Source organism: Harmonia axyridis, chromosome 6, assembly GCF_914767665.1.
Source record: "Harmonia axyridis chromosome 6, icHarAxyr1.1, whole genome shotgun sequence".
NCBI classification, from domain to species: domain Eukaryota; kingdom Metazoa; phylum Arthropoda; class Insecta; order Coleoptera; family Coccinellidae; genus Harmonia; species Harmonia axyridis.
In genome coordinates, this window is record NC_059506.1 from 30,968,827 (window position 1) to 30,986,287 (window position 17,461).

The 17,461-nt window shown below is 35.1% G+C and overlaps 1 protein-coding gene across 16 annotated transcripts in view; it reads left to right on the top strand.

The window, feature by feature from the left end:
• The window catches only part of LOC123681736 (broad-complex core protein), a 112,185-nt gene that overhangs the window by 85,978 nt on the left and 8,746 nt on the right, over positions 1-17,461 (top strand). For 9 of the 16 annotated variants that reach the window (XR_006747715.1, XM_045619996.1, XM_045619994.1 and 6 more), the window contains exons 3-5: positions 7,306-7,494; positions 8,711-9,455; positions 11,234-11,284. Coding sequence is in view for 15 of the 16 variants with exons in the window: in XM_045619996.1 (XP_045475952.1) it covers positions 7,306-7,494; positions 8,711-9,455; positions 11,234-11,284 (985 nt within the window). In the remaining variant the exon portion in view is untranslated. Of the gene's footprint in view, positions 1-7,305; positions 7,495-8,710; positions 9,456-11,233; positions 11,285-13,182; positions 13,947-15,978; positions 17,249-17,461 lie in introns of those variants that run through there. The other 7 variants (XM_045619998.1, XM_045620007.1, XM_045620008.1 and 4 more) reach the window with 5 other exon arrangements.

A 17,461-nucleotide genomic window follows, 5' to 3' on the forward strand; every position in this document is an offset into this window, starting at 1 on the left:
TATACATCAGTAAATTTTTTTATTGTTACATGAAACTATTTTCCATAAAACAAAATCACGGAAAAAAACATTTCAATACTTGAATTCACTAATGATATATGTATAGATTATTTCTTCAAGAGCTCAATTTAATGCCAAAAACATGCTTTGTTTTATAAATAATTAGTTTTGACATTATTCAATACAGAATCATACAAGAAATGTTCTTAAATAATATTTTTATTTTTTGTTAGATATTCTTGATTTCCCCGATTACGCATCCTAGCATCCTTCACTTTTTGTCACATACAGAATTGAACACAAAGAATGAAAAGATAAACATTTTTACGAATACTTGGCTCATCTTTTTGAACATTTCTTCTCTCTAGTAATCACGGTATCTAAATTTGAAAATGGTTTCAGTACACTCAAAAAAATGGCAATCATCAATTTGATTTCATTAATACAATGAAATTTTATTCTATTCGTTGATATTATGAATACCTGTTAATCAATATCATGATTAATAAAATTGATGTTGAGTGTTCATTGCTTCGATGAACATTTCATTCAATAGATGAACTTAGTTAATCATATGTGATACATAAACTATTTCCGAGAATTTCAATATTGATACAAAGTACAATCGATCGAATATAGAACTGAATTTTATAATAATGAACATTTCATCAGTTTAATGGAAGTTGTTTCTTGATTTAATGAAAACAATTCATTGATATGATGAAATATATCAATATTTCTATTGATCGGTTGAAAAATGATGACTGAAATCCTCAATACACTGAATTTTTTCATTGAATTTATATACACTTTTTTTCGGAGTTTCAATTGAAATTAACTTTGCGATTCGAAACATTAATCAATTGTTCAACAACGGTAGGTACCATATTAAGTGCAGTAATTCCTCTCAAAATCAAGGTATCGCAAAAAATAAAAAAATAAATGTTCAGAAAAATTGAGGCAACGTCAGAGTACTCTCAAACATTCTCGTCTGTCAAAGAATCACTCCGCATGTAATTCTGAATAAAACCTAACTTTTTAGCCCTGTATATAACAAAAAGTAAGTAAATGAGGAGGGAATCTGATCTGAGTTATATTCTTGAGGAATCAATCCACAATTTAAAAAAAAATAATTAATAATAAATAAATAATTTTAACAGTGAGTATATTTTCAAATCGTTAATGATTTTTGAAGAGACTCTCTTTATTTGTCAAAATGAGAAACCATACCAATATAAACGCTATAAAAATAACAGAATATATAAACGTCAAAGCCCACCATAGGAGAAACTATCAACGACAAAGTAAGCGATAGCAGCCCGCAATGATTCTCCAATTTCTCTGGAATGTATCCAAGGGAGGTGGGTCGATATCAGAATGCACATCGCAAAGTTTTTGGCATCTATTCGAAGACCATTCTCGCGCTCAAAGTGCAGCGTGAGATCATCAACATAGAAACCTCCAAATTTACTGCCGAAAGTGTGTTGACCCCCTGTCCGGTCCAAGGATACGTCCGTGCACACTCGGTTGTTATTTGCATCGGTCCCAAGACCCCCCTCTCGGCCCCCCTCGAACGTAATGCAACGCCTCATTTTTATTTTCGCGGCGTATGTGTGCGAAAACAATTGATGGTCGGGCTGGGTTGCTGCACGGCCGCCTCAAATAATAATATCAAACGAAAAACAAACACTCGACGATGGTCTGAATAAATATAAATGCATCGGGAGTTGATTAAGTGTCGTTCGGGCTGACATCACTCCCTAGGTGCGTTCGATGAAATCGCCTTTGGTCATGTGGGCCGGGAATTCGGTATAACTTTCGGGACATTAACAGGACAATTGAAAAGTCCCCGGCCTACCATAGTAAAACACATTTTTGTCGGCAAAATTCGATTTTATTATTCAACATAGTTGCCTTCGAGGGCGATAGATTGATTATAGCGATCTTCCTACTTTTCTATACTATTTTTGTAGTACGATTTGTCTTTTGCTTGAAAATAGGCCTCAGTTTCGGCGATTACTTCTTCATTGGCGCTAAATCTCTTTCCAGCGAGCATTCTTTTGAGTTCTGACAACAGGAAAAATTCGGTGGAGGCCAGATCTGGCGAATACGGTGGATGCAGAGGCAATTCGAAGCCCAATTCATGCAATTTTGCTATTGTTTTCATTGATTTGTGAGACGGCGCATTGTCTTGATGAAATAGCACCTTTTTTTTCTTCAAATGGGGCCGTTTTTTAACGATTTCATCCTTTAAACGATCCAATAACGCTATATAGCGCTGTTGATTGTCTGGCCCTTTTGGAGGTTATCAATGAATATTATACCTTGCGCATCCCAGAATACTGATGCCATAACCTTGCCAGCTGACTGTTGTGTTTTCCTTGCTTTGGATTCGGTTCATTGAGTGCAGTCCACTCAACTGACTGTCGATTGGGTTCCGGAGTGGAATGATGGAGCCATATTTCATCCATTTTCACAAAATTTGCAAAAATTCAGGTTTATTGCACTTAAACAGCTTCAAATTCTTCTCAATATTTTAACACGTTGTTGCTTTTGATCGATTGGGAGCTCGCGCGGCACTCATTTTGCACACAGCTTTTTCATGTACAAATATTCGTGAATGATATGATGTACACGTTCAGATGATATCTTCAAATTGTCTGTTATCTGGATCAACTCCACTTTACAGTCATTAAAAATTATTTTGGGAACTTTTTTGATTTTTTCGTCGGTGACAGCCTCCTTTGGGCGTCCAATGCGTTCGCCGTCTTCGGTGCTCATTTCATCACGTTTAAACTAAGCATAACAATCAATGATAGTTGATTCTTCTGATGCAGACCCCGGAAACTCCTCATCAAGCCAAGATTTTGCTTCAACTGTATTTTTCCCCTTCAAAAAGCAATATTTTATCAGCACACAAAATTATTTTGTTCCATCCAAATAACAAAAGTAGCTACACTCAGAACGCAATATCTCACAAACTAATGGTCAGATTGCTGTCAAATTTTGAAACGTATCGTTTGAAGTGTGGTATTACCTAAAAATCATATGGATTCAATACTAGCACCGCCATCTGTGCATCAGACCGGGGACTTTTCAATTGGCCTAATATATTGATACGATAATAATAAGTAGAATATTATATTAGGTTGTGTTGAAAGCAAATAAACTTTATTATTATTATTATTATTATAAAATTTGAAGTAAGGAGTAATGATTCGTTTCATTCTGAAACTGGCCCCCAGAATTGTCCCTCCCGACTAAATTCTCCAAATCATGATAGGTACTAAGCCTTACAACTACAGTACAAGATTTTCAATTGGAAAATTTTTCGAATATTCCCTAAAGTTACTAATAGCAACTTCTGTATAGTTTGACTTCTTTGAGTTGTGTAACACTTAGTTCAATAAGTTCTGGGCCTAACCAGTAAGAACACATAGACCCAGTGGCAGGAACGTTTATTAAAATTTAATGCCGCATTAAAATTTTAATCCTCCATTGAACGATGAAGGTAGCCAATAAGCTTCTCCTACAGGAAGCCATTCTTTTTTCTAGCTCTAAGGGATTCTGAGATTCCTTCACTAGACAACGAATTTGGGACAATCGATACAAAACGCTTGGTGTAAGGTGTAGAGGAAGCACTTGGTACATATAGTTAGTCATTCTTTCAAATTTACGAAATAGAATACTTCTATCGATATCATTCCTGCATTAAAAATCGATATGAACCACCAAAAATACCACAATCCATCCAATACAATCTATTACTCGAAATATCAGTTTCCCACCTCGTCCTGCAGTAAGTCAAATATTGACTTACTAGTAAATGTTCACATATTATATTCATTAGATTATGATTGACAGACCTTCAGATTGAAGTGCTCCTATAAAAATAATATTCCGTGAATTGAAAAAATATTATATTTCTCGTTTCTTTCTCGAAAAGATTCCATGGAAGGCGATAAGTTATCAAGTTGCAGCTGAATAGGAGATAAACTTTCCCATATACACCTCGATTAAATCCTAAAAAAATATTTGCATTTCTTCAAACTCTCGGTTGCGATTAAAAACGAACTCGACAATGACCTCTGTCTTTTAGATTTCGACATTTGAATATTCGCCTATCTGAAAAAATTGTACGCAGTGGGTATTCCAAAGTCATGTTACAATCTATAACGTATACTTCTCTGAAGATGCCAACAGCAGTCGTTGGCGAAACAAAATTTTAAGTTTTTTTTCAATATTCCTCTCAAATTATAAGGGAAACATTATTTCGGACAGCCATATTTACGGAACCCCTAATCAGAGTTTATCCATTGAGAAGAAACACCACGAGGTGACTGCACAGTTCAAAACAAAATTAAAGATATTTCTTCTTACAAATCACCGATTTTTATGAGGTTTTCACATCATTTCCTGAAACAATAATCTACATGGAAGAAAATTTATATTTTCGAATTGCAAATGAAAAATAAAAGAGAAAATTTTGGTAAATTTTCGTTTTTCGAAAAAAAATTGTTGATATGTACTTTTTACAAAGCACTGTACTATATTTTCATAATATTCGTGAAAAAAACACCGACCAAAAACCGTTACAAAAAAGGTAAATCTATTATTTCATGATAGTCGTCGTATAGTGCTGCCCTCTACTTATTCGCTTCGAAAAAAGAAAGAAGATGAAGGGAATGTACAACTTCGTACACCGTACAAAGTTTGGTCATCGCAGGAGCACCAGAGGGGAAATGAATGGGTACCAAAGTTTGACTGATTCGCGAAAACCCACGTGGTAGTAATCCCTCTTAATGACATTTGAGATCTGAATCTACACTGAAAATTTCCTATTCGTAGGCTTTTCAAAATAGTAGGAAATAGATTCGGTGTTTTTATGTCTTCAAGTAGACATGTTGAAGTTCAAATTACAGGATTAGGACTTTTGAAATCTTACGACTAATTTGAACTAAACCAACGTTTCCTCTAAATATTTAGACTTCATCAAGGCTACATAGAAAACAAAGAGAATAGGTATAAGTTGAAGTAACATCATATGTTCACACTTGAAATCTGTATGAAAAAATATTTCCAATTCAACAGTTCATTGTGACAGTGATTGCAATAATAAATTAATAATAAACTCTTTGATGTGTATATCATTTTCTCTTAGATTTTATTCATTTACTGTTAATTTCCAATATTCTCTCCACCCAATCAAATCATCTTTATTCGATTAAATGAACTTGGTAAGCAAATATTTCGACTTCGACTTTGTTACCTTTTATATGTTTTTACTTCAACTCATTTTGTGTTTGTTTTCTCTGTAGTCTAGGTAAAATATAAATATATAAACGGAACGTTAGCTCAGTCCAAATTTGATTTCAATGGCCCTAACCTTGTACCTAATTCAAAATTCAAGAGAGTAAAAAAAATATATAAAAGTGAAAGAAAACATACCACTAGGAAGATAATATTCATTAATGAAACGAAGAATGAATGAACAAAAAATATATCACTCATTGACCTTCATGTTCAGAAATAAGTCTCATTAATGTCTGGAAACGAACAATGGAGAAAATCTTTGGAGGGAGGGGGCTGCAGCCCCCTTTGGCTGCGCTATTGTAAAGACTTAAACACCAGAATACAATCAATGGACATAGAAAGAGCAATAGCTCATTCTGTTGTAATGTTATAATTGAGCGTGGATTATCTTCCTAACTATCCATTAGCTCCAATGAAAAAAGCGCTATTCATAGCTCGATTTTGCGTATAAAACAAACATGTTCATCATTCAAGGTTCATCACTCCATTATCTAATTCTCGTGGTCAAATTTCAAATGAGCCAAAATAGTTCAGAAGTCTATGAAAGGATTGTCTGTGGCACAGTCTCTATTGGCATAGGCTCTCGCGAATTCACGATAACAAAATAAAATGCTGCTAGATAAAGCGCTAATCGCCCGAACGAAATTCTCTTATAGAATTTTTTTATCTAATCTACGCTTGATGTTCATTCGGACCAGTATAAAGGGAATCTTGAATGTCCTATTTAGATAGAATGTCTGTGTTTGTGGATAACGATAACAAATGTGCATTTTCGCAACAGTAAATTCGTACATTTTTATCATCGTTTACTGTTCGTTACAGATTTTGGCTCTGATTTTTTACATAATAATTTTTTTTTCGCAATAACTAAGGCCATCAATTAGGTTGATAACCTTCTATTGAATAATCCTAGTTTCTTACTTTGTAAAAACTATCAAGAATTATCCAATAAACAAACAATATTTCATATCATTGTTTGCCCCCTTTTTGAATATTTAGTTTTTTCTGAATCTTGTATTTCAACGATTTGAATTTCGAGATAAAAAAATATTCAAATTATTGCAAAATTCTGATATACTAATAAACCATTGTATTTATTTTTTTTCACAGAAATTTTTTTTTAAATTTTAAATAGGATGTGACTATTCGAATTCAAATTAAAATTATCTACTAAAACCTTTCTGCGATCCTCCCTCGTAGGTTCATTTTAAATTGTCCAAAATTCGAAGATATCCATTTGTTAGATGATTCGTTACTATGGCAAGTATTGTTTAGTGGCATGTTTCCACATTTTATTTGTCGAAAGAAAAGAAATAAAATAATAATCGTTTTTCTTTTCGTGAATATGGCATTAGTTTTTCAATTCGAAGATGTAAATGCGTTATCTACAATTATTTCGTAACTAGTTACACAAAGTATAAATTTTGAAAAGTGTCAAGATTAGAAAAAATGAATTATTTTCAATGAAAGGAGCAGTGACGACGTTAGAATTACCAAGGGGGGTCCGGGACCCCTAAAATTTTGCTGGCTCTTCTAAAATTTGACATACTAAAGCTAAAATAATTACAAGATTAGCAGAACTATAATTCCGATTTACTTTGGCCCCCTCAAAAAAAAATACGACCCCCTCTAGGCCAGCCCTGTTCTTGAAAGCAGGCCACTGGAAAGAAGTAATTTCGAGATATTTAAAATAAAACAAACTTCTTCTTAATACCACTCATTTAAGAATATAATACAAAAAAACTTCTTCAAATTGTATCTATCTTTATTCAGCTTATCGATTAATTATCCAAAATACTAGATAAGGGTGAAATATTGAATTGAAAAGTTGCTCATTTATTGAAAATTGGTATTATTAATGTAATATTGTATTCATTTACTTCGTTTCGAATGAAACTTGAATTGACGAAGTTGAATCTATTTACTCGAGTGTCCAGAAAATAAAAATTTGTTTCCTCCAGTTTGAAATTAAAAAAATTCTTTGATTTCCAGTCAACGCCCTGCAAGCACCCTGTGATAGTCCTGCAAGATGTCGCCTGGACCGATCTGCACGCCCTCGTCGAATTCATCTACCATGGAGAGGTTAATGTGCATCAGCGCTCCCTGTCGTCCTTCCTCAAAACGGCCGAAGTCCTTAGGGTCAGTGGCCTCACTCAAAAACACGGAGAGGACCGCGAACAGGTGAATCCTTGATTATTTCTAGTAAATTTTCAAAAATATTCTGAAGATGCACCAGGGCTCCAAAAACGCTGTAGACAAAAATTAACTTTAGCGTTTTCTCTTGAAATGTTTTTCTCCAAAACTTATGATTAATTCATTCATCACAATTCACAGATTACTAACTCGATCTTTATAATAATTTGAATTTTCCTGAGGTTTACTAGAGAATTGTTTGATTTTTTTTTCTCTAAATCGGTAGCGGTTACGACAAGAAACTGAAAATGTAGTAAGTTCTTTTTCACAGTGGTCCACCAAAAAAAAGTTCTGGATAGAAGAAGCAGGCACTGTCCCAGACAAAATATCACCCTGTAGATTTGCATTCAAAATAAGCACATCACAGATGAAAACTTCAAATTGAAATATCTATGCTAAAATTAAGATAAAAAAAAACCCAAAAACCTTCAATTTCCTCTATTCCAGCTGACAGATCCAGAGCCTAAAAGACAAATCTATTTAACCAAAGGTGTCGAATTGTTTTACATTTGTTAATATTTCTCATCTCCGTAGTGTGATCAATAAGAATTAATATTATTTATTATCTCCATCTGATTCGGAGAATTCAAGTGGCAAGTTACAATCTTCACCCTAGAAAGCATTGAAGATACCTGACCACATTTATTGACGAAACATAAGGTGAAAAACCGACAAGAACTTAGAGAAACCCCAGAATTTCAGATCTTTATTAAACAATCCAACCAATTTCATCTTCGTTTCGTCCTTGTAATTGAAAGTTTCAAATCTTACAATAACAGCGGTGTGTTGCAAGGTTCTATATCCGGACTGATCCTCTTCTTGGCGCTTTTAATCCAACACCCAGTTAGTTTTGACTTTGTGAACGGGATTATCAATTCGTATCGATGGTTTTCATTGCCAGACTTTGAACTTTACCATCTTATTGATACAGTCATAGAAGAAACTTCATATAACATTGCAAATCATTCATTCCAGCTCGCACTGAATTGAATTCGATGAAATTAGGACTCACAGTACGATATTTTGTCTCATATATCTTACTTTCGAAACATTTGAGTCTCCGTTAAATCACACAATACATATTGGTGTGCTACAGGGTTCTATTCTCGGGCTCATTATTTTATTTGAACTTTAAGTCCATCTTAATTTAGTGTTGTTACGTTTTGTATCGTGTATAAAACCACCTTATCATTATCTCTTTCAGCTGGCTCAGGTCCAAAGCCTGGTCCGCTACCCCCAAACGCCGCCCGTATCCAACAGCCACCCAACGCCCAACTACACCGACAAGTTAGTATCCGAATCGCTCTTCACCTCCCCATCATCACCACCACACGGCGCTACCGTCAATCAGCTCCTAAGACGCGCCGCCATGCAACACCGGAGAGAGAGGCGGATATCCATGGACCCCGAGAACGACCACAAGCGCCCCAGACCCGACCACATCATCGGCAATAACAACAATAACGAGCTCAACCTGTCCCAGCACACGCAGCAACCTCCCCAGACCCAACCGGCAGACTTCTCGCCGAGCGCGATGAAGAACAACGCGCTCAACCTCAACCTCAGCTCGCTGCACCGGGACTTCGAGGGCAACGGCATCAGCAGCACCGACAGGGACATCTCCCCGATCAGCCCGTCCGGCGCCGCCGCCAGCAGGTGCAACGATGGCGTCGTCAAATCCGAACCAATGGAACTCCTATGTAGTACAAATAACCAGGACGATAACAGTAACGACTCAGGGGATACGGCCACGCCGAACGACAACGGGCCTACGAATCTACCTCAGGGACCGCACTCGGGAAGCTCGGCGGGCGACCACGAGGACCACGACAGTCCCATTGGCGGTCCGCCTTACCTGACGCCGTCGGAGAGCAAGCTCTTCGCCACGGCTACCAGCGGGTTCAATTTTACGATGGCCGCCTTGGCGGCGGAGCCTTCTGGTCTTGGAGGTGAGTATTATTTGCTTCATAGTACATTGAAACCTTGTCGATGCGTTGGCTTAAAAGTTGTCCCTGCTAGGGCGCCATACAAAGGTCTTTCCTTAGGTCGATTGTTTTCTTAAAGCTGTTAAGCTCGGGTATCATCGTTGAGTTCTTAATGATAAAAGGAGAAAATATATTGATACGTTAGCTTAAACGTCGTCCACGTTGGCTTGATGTGTTGGCTTAGACATTGTCCCTGCTAGGGCGCCACACAAAGGTCTTTTCTTGGGTCGATTGTCTTCTAAAAGCTGTTAAACTCGGGTATCATCGTTGAGTTCTTAATGGTGAAAGGAGAAAATATATTGATACTTTAGCTTAAACGTCGTCCACATTGGTGTGCCGCAGGGATCTATACTTGGGTCAATTATATCATTAACGCTGCTTATCTATCATACACTCGGGGTATTTTATCTTTGTAAACGAGATCGTCGTGGAGTTTTTTATGGCGAGGGGAAATATATATTGTTTGAGCGATGTACTTGGGTTAGCTCAAAAGGCGTCCACGTTGGTATGTCGCAGGGATGTATCCTTGGGAGAATTCTCTCCTTATCACTGTAATTGTTATTCCGACTGTATAAACAAAATGATCGTTCTATAAAGAATTCAACGATCATCATGAAATATATTTTTTGAGCGAAATTGGCTCAAAAAGTTGGTGTGTCGCAGAAATATATCCTTGGGTTATTTCTCTTCGTGGCGATATAAGTCTATTTAAGAGTATGGTATTTCCACTGTTCAAACGAAATCATTATTTAATTCTTCATGGTCCAGTCGACCCAGAAATTAAAATCTCAATTGACACCTTGGACTATACCAACTCATACACGTTAGGATGCCGCAGGGGTCTATTCTAGAGCCAATTCTATTCCTGACGTTAGTCTATTATACAGTCATATCATTCATCGTATAAATAAAAATATCCATTGAAATCTTGGGATATTTGATCCAAAACTCGTCCATCATTGGTGTGCCGCAGATATCTAACATAAGGCCAACAATCTTCCTTCTGGACGCTCTTCGTTTTAACTATGTGAACAAGATAATTGTCAATTTTTATATAGCCCTGTTACCATTGACTTGAAAATCTCTGATAGCTCGAAACACATCCTCGTTGGTGTACCGGAGGGAACCATTCTCGGGCCGATTATCTTTCTCATCATTGAGTAGATTTGTTGAAAATGACTGAAGAAATTTTATGATAGTGGCCGTATTGTTTATAATAATGAAAGGACAATTTTTTTCAATTTATACTCCTTTTAAATTTTAAGAATCTACAATATAAGATGAGCGTTTGTCAAATTTTGTGGACAAAAATATAATGCTTCTTGATCGACTTTCTCTTCTCCTTATGTTTTATAACTGATGGAATTGCATTTCTATCAAGCTAAACCACTGATATTTATTACCAACAGTATGCTTCATAGATGTATCCCCTAGGTAATGATCAGCATCCATATAATACAATTTTCCGGTAGAATATTGGAAAATACATTGTAAAAAAAATTAAATGAGTTTGAATCACTATGAATATGGTAATCGAATAGAACACCTACATTTTTTCAGAACTATACTACATGGGTGTTCGCATGGGTTTATTCTAGGTCCATAAATTTCCTCTATGCACTCAAATCGTGTTATTTCTGGCCTATTCATAATATGCTCAGTAGAGTAAGAAATTATTCCATTTTTTCATTGTAGCCTCCTAAAAAACTCACGGTTGGTTCAAAAAACGACTTTCATTGCAGGTTTGAATGCATCATTAACAGGAAATGACACACTTGCCGGTACGTCTCAAGGTAAGAATACATTATCTACTGATAACTCTCAAAATTTACAAACTGAATATAATTGCATCCCACCAAAAATTCAGTTTGTACGTTTTGCACCTATATCAAGCTGGTTTGGTTATGTAACAACTCACGCAATTCTGTCCATTCATTCTACCTTGAGTTTTACATGGATGAAACCAGTTCCGACTGAATATGTTTGTTCAAAATCACCTGTATAGATTTCCAATAGATGTTTTCGAGTGCACTTTGAACAGGCATGTTTGATCCTAACTTCCATCTTAACTGTTATAACGCAATTAAGGTGGGAGCGATCATTTTCTGTGGTTTTAACTAATATATGTTATGTTGGAATGTCGTTTAACAATATGTGTTTTGTTTTTAATTGTTACTGGTCTGTTTGTGCTGTCTCATTTAGTTTTCGATTGTTATGTTCGATTTGGGGAAGCCAAAGTAAAAAGCAATGCTCGGAGCTCTATAAATGCTGAATGATCAAAAATTATTTGTCAAATTTCACATTTGATATGTATCTATATATACCTATCTCAAGCACATTATTCAATCAATCGTTACTATGATTCAATTATTCAAATTATTGTAAGGCAGTGAAAAACATGCAAACATGAATAGAGGTTAGAAACTTAGTACTAAAGTAGTAGATAATGAACATATAGTTCAGTGTTGATTGCCAATCTCAGAGTGGTTTTTTAATTTCATCTTACAGATACTTTCATTCTCTTACGTTCCTTTCACTTTACTTATATCTTATAGAATATTTGATTAGATGGTTCCTCAGTACTGTAGATTCCTACAAATAAACTGCGATAACTGCTGAAAATTCCTGAAATTTCAATCACATTTGAAACAAAAAATGTAGAAAATAAAAAAGAAGCTGTAGGTATTTCTAACAGTAGGTAATATGAACCGGTGTACTCGCCATTTTGTTCCCCATTTGATCTTCACCTCTTTTGAAAATAATTCAGTGTTCACTTCTAGTTATTTTTCACAATTTTTGAAACTTGATCAAGGTACACATTTTTAAACGTCAAATTTCTAAATGTTAGCCTGCTGCATGCTAATAGCTTTTTAAATTTCCGAAAAATAGGAATAGTACCACTGACTGATCGGTGGTTTTGTATATTTATAACATGATTAAAAAATTAGTAAATTTAGAATTTATAAATAGATAACCTAGTTCTCTTAGGAAATCAAGAATATAAGAATATATATAAGAACGATCGGAATTAAAGTCTTTCAAACTATTGAGAAAACTCAAATTAATTCTGTGCAATAACGTAATGAGCTTTAAAGACCGTTTTTTTTTTGAATTTTGAAAAGGGTATATGCTTAGGAAGTTCCTAGTCTGAATTAGATTGCCATAAATCATTTTGTTGTCGTGCGCTTTCGCCATTTTGTACCGTTATACATACTAGGTACGTGTTGAAAGATATAATTCAATCACCTTAAACAGAAAATATTCATGATCAACCGTTTTAAATCTTTCCATGCTAAAATATTAATTTTCCATGAATATTGTAGCTCCAATGAACCAAAGAGATTTGGCAACGCTGTGAGCTATCACAGAAAACGGTTCACTTTTGATGTAACAGTTTGGGTGAAGCTATAGATTATTTCAAACAATGCGATCACAGTTTAGCAGAAACGTTAACTGTTATCACGTTATATCGTTATTGGTAAAACTCTTATTCGATGTAATTTGCCATTATTATTTGCAATGTTCTATGTGCCTAGTAGATGAAATTGTCGACATTTCCGCAGAAAACGACGTTGGTGCCATAGAGAAAATAATTCATTTTAGTTGACTGTTTATTAGAGCTTTTTATGGTTTTATTTTAGTTACGTAACTGTCACAGTCAACTTGAATTAATTATTTTCTCTATATCCAGGTGACGCTGGTTTCGATGATTCAAAAACCTACGGGGAAGTCTGCACCATTTGCGGTAAAGTACTGAGGAACAAGATCACTCTGAGACGACATATCAAAGATCTGCACTACGCGCAAACTGAGGAGTTCTGGTGCAAAATTTGCAACCGTTGCTATAGGACAAAGAACAGTTTAGTTGTACACACGTGTAATTATCACCAGAAGAAGAAAACAAGGAGGACAATTGATTAGATACGTCGAAATAGACGCCGCCAACTTATTTCGATCGAAATTTTCTTGTCGAACTCTTTACACTTTTATTTGAGTATGGTTGGGCTGATAATTGTTGCTACTTCATTTAATTCTTAGTTTCTTACAATCATTATAATGTATAAGATACTGAAAAATCCATTAATTAAATCAGTATATCATAGGAATTCTACTCTCTTTTAAATTATTTTTGATAGCCATTCAATTATCAATCATATTATCCGGTTTTTGGCTCTTTTCTTTAATTTATGTTATTATGTGTTTTATCACATGAATGTCAAAATAGTTCATGACCCATAAAATAATATTTTCGTGGTTTAATATTTTCAAAATTCAAGTAACAAAAATTTCAGTTTCACAGGGTGATTCAAAAAGAAAGGGAAATCCAGAAACTGGAGGTACTACACGTTATTATATGACGATGAGCTTCCTTTGTACAAATGTTACTAGTTTACGAGATTCGACGATATATAAAGATTGAGAAGAAGTAATTTATAACATCACAAGAAATTATTTGTCAACAGCGTACTTGTTTTGAAAAAATAAAATCAGTCTGGACCGACTTGGTATTTTAAGATGCAGAAATTACCATATTCTGATAAGGAATACATTTTCTTACAAAAAAGTCTGTACTTTAAGTTTTTATTCAGCTTTATTCAATTTCTTTACAGATGAAAAGAATATATACTTTGTTCAACTACACCTGGCGTCCTTTATGATCTGCTTTGAAATAAGTTTCATATTGCGTTTTCTTTTCCAAAGAATTTCCATGTTTATACTGGCAAAATTATTCTATTCATAGCAATTCTTCAATTTTTGTAAAAAAAAACTTTTGATACCGTGTATCTCGTAAAGTGACAGCATTTTTATGAGGCAAGATTGGTTCATTGTTCATACAATTACTTTTAGTATGTCCAATTTCTGGATTTCCTTTCCATTTCGAGTTACTCTCCAGCTGGCAAACTGTCCCAGATGAAGTTACAATAAATATTTAGTTTACCCAATTCCAAAGATTGTCCAACGGTATCAAATCCCAACTCCTAGAAGGCCAATACTCATTATCATTTCGGCTGAATATAGGTACGTACTTCACAATAATAAAATCAATTTCGAAGAAATAGCAATAACAGTTATTTTTTTTTATTTGTGCCAGTGTAAGTATGAAAAACAGACTTCTATCAGCCTAACCACTTCTATACTCCTCAATTCCAGTCGTGACTTCAATATAAAACTACAAATATCTCAATATTCATGATAAATTTTCAGTTCTATCGAACTTTTTCGATTAACAAGCCATAATATTTATGCATATCTTCATTTGATACCTTCTGCGCCTAGACTGCTTTATCTTCCGAAAAAAATGAATATTAAAAATGGTAGAAGACTGCGGCAGTGCTTTGCCACTAGAACTACCACAAATTGTAACAAAACATTGTAACTCCTTAAATTAAGTCTGATGTACATAACAGGATTCGATGTAATAAAGAATTGTAATCATCACAAATAGAGTATACTGTGTTAAGTTTCCGTTATTAACTCAGATGGTTGGGTACGTTTTACAATGGTATCTGCTTGTCCAGTTGATTGTTCAGGTTTGGCAGAATTCCATAATTCAAAGAGTCCAGCTCAAAGTTCTTCCAGAAGTCTAGCACTTAGTCTTTTGGTTCTTCAAGTACAAACATTTGATGAAGGAGAAGGTAGACTACCTAAAAGTCTCCATTGAACTCTTCTGCTCTCTTACCTAGACATTACTTAGGAACAATATTCAGTAAATAGTAGCAATTAAAGACGAGTTGAAGCAGCATCTTCGCAGCTACTGACTCTCCAAGAAGACCATTACCTATATTCTGAGTCTAATTTTCTATACAGCCCTTATAATCTTCAGAGGTAACTGTTATGATTGAAGGAAACTTCTGGCTACTATATTCTCTAGACTTTTCCATAGTCTGAGTTGTTTAATATCCACTGGCAAAACTCCCTCATTGTAATTGCCTTCTGTATCATAAAGAAATGTTTCTCATGTTTCACGAGGAAACAGGCTTGCTTCTAGTGATCAAACAGAGGTTGCCAGTCTTATTTTCAATTATATTTTGGCGACTCTTTCTCGAGCTGAGTTACGAGGTGCACCCTCTCCCAGGGGTTTGAGTTTCATCCCGAGAATGCTGGTGGACTCTTCAAGACTACCCAGCGATCTCTGCCTAAGACACACCCTCTCACACAATCGTAAGAGGTGACCCTGTTGCATTGCAACAACCCCTTTATATCGGCAGGTGCCGAAGTAGTGTGGCGCGATAACCCATAGCGCCATCTGTGTGCAGACAGAGTCACTACAATGTAAACTATCGGTCTCTGTTTCTGGCTACTTAGCCACCAACTGAACCATCCAATTGGCAAGTAGATACCACCAAGAACCCTGATGGTCTCCACATTCGAACGTTTGCCAAGACCAAATGGTTTTGAACGGCTCAAAATGGGATTCACAATACGGGCGACGTGTACATAGCTTGTGAGCAGCCAAGAGAGGCTAATAGGCCCTTTCTGCTGTCAGGTGTGGACGAGTTTCGATGCCAGCCCTGCAACAAAAGCCTTTCATCCCTGACCAGGCTGAAGAGACACATTCAGAATGTTCACATGCGTCCATCTAGAGAGCCCGTGTGCAACATTTGCAAGAGAGTTTATAGCAGCTTGAATAGTTTGAGGAATCACAAGAGCATTTACCATAGGAACGTTAAGAACATCAAAAGCGAAGAAATCATTTCTCCCCACTCTTTCTACTTGTGAGAGGAGCAGAAGATTCGAGGTCGAAGGGTAGCGATTCGATAACAAGAAAAGAATTGGTGACTCGAGGTTATAGCCTCCTCAAAATCTTATAACTTTCAAAGAAAGTAATATCAGAAATGAAAACAAAAAATTATAGAAAATGAAAGAAGAATAAAAACTAAATATGTGTATTGAAAACTCATAGATAAATCTGAAACTGATGATTTTTCAAAATACTGACAAATATTCATGGTTTTATCGTAATGAAAATGCCGAATGATAGAATTCCCGAAACTATAGTAGTAAAAAAACGGGTGGCATATTATTTAACTCTTTTTAACCTGTACTTCAAGAGATTTTATTCATTACCAATATCAATCTAATTTATATGAAAGTTGGAGAATCATTTTTCCATATTCAAAAATGGAAATTCGAAAGTGGAATTCTCTATGCAAGCGCTTGCTCAAAATTATAAAAATTGCAGTAGTTTTCAGAATTCTTACAACTTCTTCACTAAATATTAGCTTTCTCATTTTGTTAAATACCAAACTTGAAACTTTTCCTAACGCAACTGGGTGAATATTGAAAATAAGAGGGGTTATAACAGAGTCTGCAATAGTAATGCACAAAACGGAATGAATCGCTACCTAAAAGACCATACGTGAAAATTTCCTAGGACTACAAATAAAAGACGATCAATTATCGATTAATTTTTTCTCAAACAACGTACAAAGTTTTGTTTATTTTCTACATCCTTTTATTTATTATATCCATAGGTTGTTAACAGAATATATAACACTAGACTGGGAACATTGGTACCAAATGCAACTGATATCCTTGTGGTGAAAAGATCAGTACACTCACCAAGCTATAAAATATAAATACTATTGCTTATTGTCTCCTATGTGCAGTTTTATTACATTAGGAGGCATCAAATTCAATCTTATCAACTTCAATAAGAAATCCTTAAGTTACAATATAGAAATTTTCACAAAAACCTAGTCAATATTTTTGAGTAATATTGCTTCAATAACATTTTTCTTCCTTCGTGGAAATTTGAATTTTCCCTGGATACATGGCATCAAAGCCATTTAATAAACATAGGATATTTCGAATAATGAAATAATGTGCCAAGCAATTGAATTTTCGAATAGTATTCATTCGAAAATAGATCAGAATAGCCAAAAAAAATTTTTTTGTTCCCTCCAAAAAAAATTTTTTATCTTCGTGAATTAGTTTTGCCTTCGTATTTTTTTCTTTGCATTTTACTG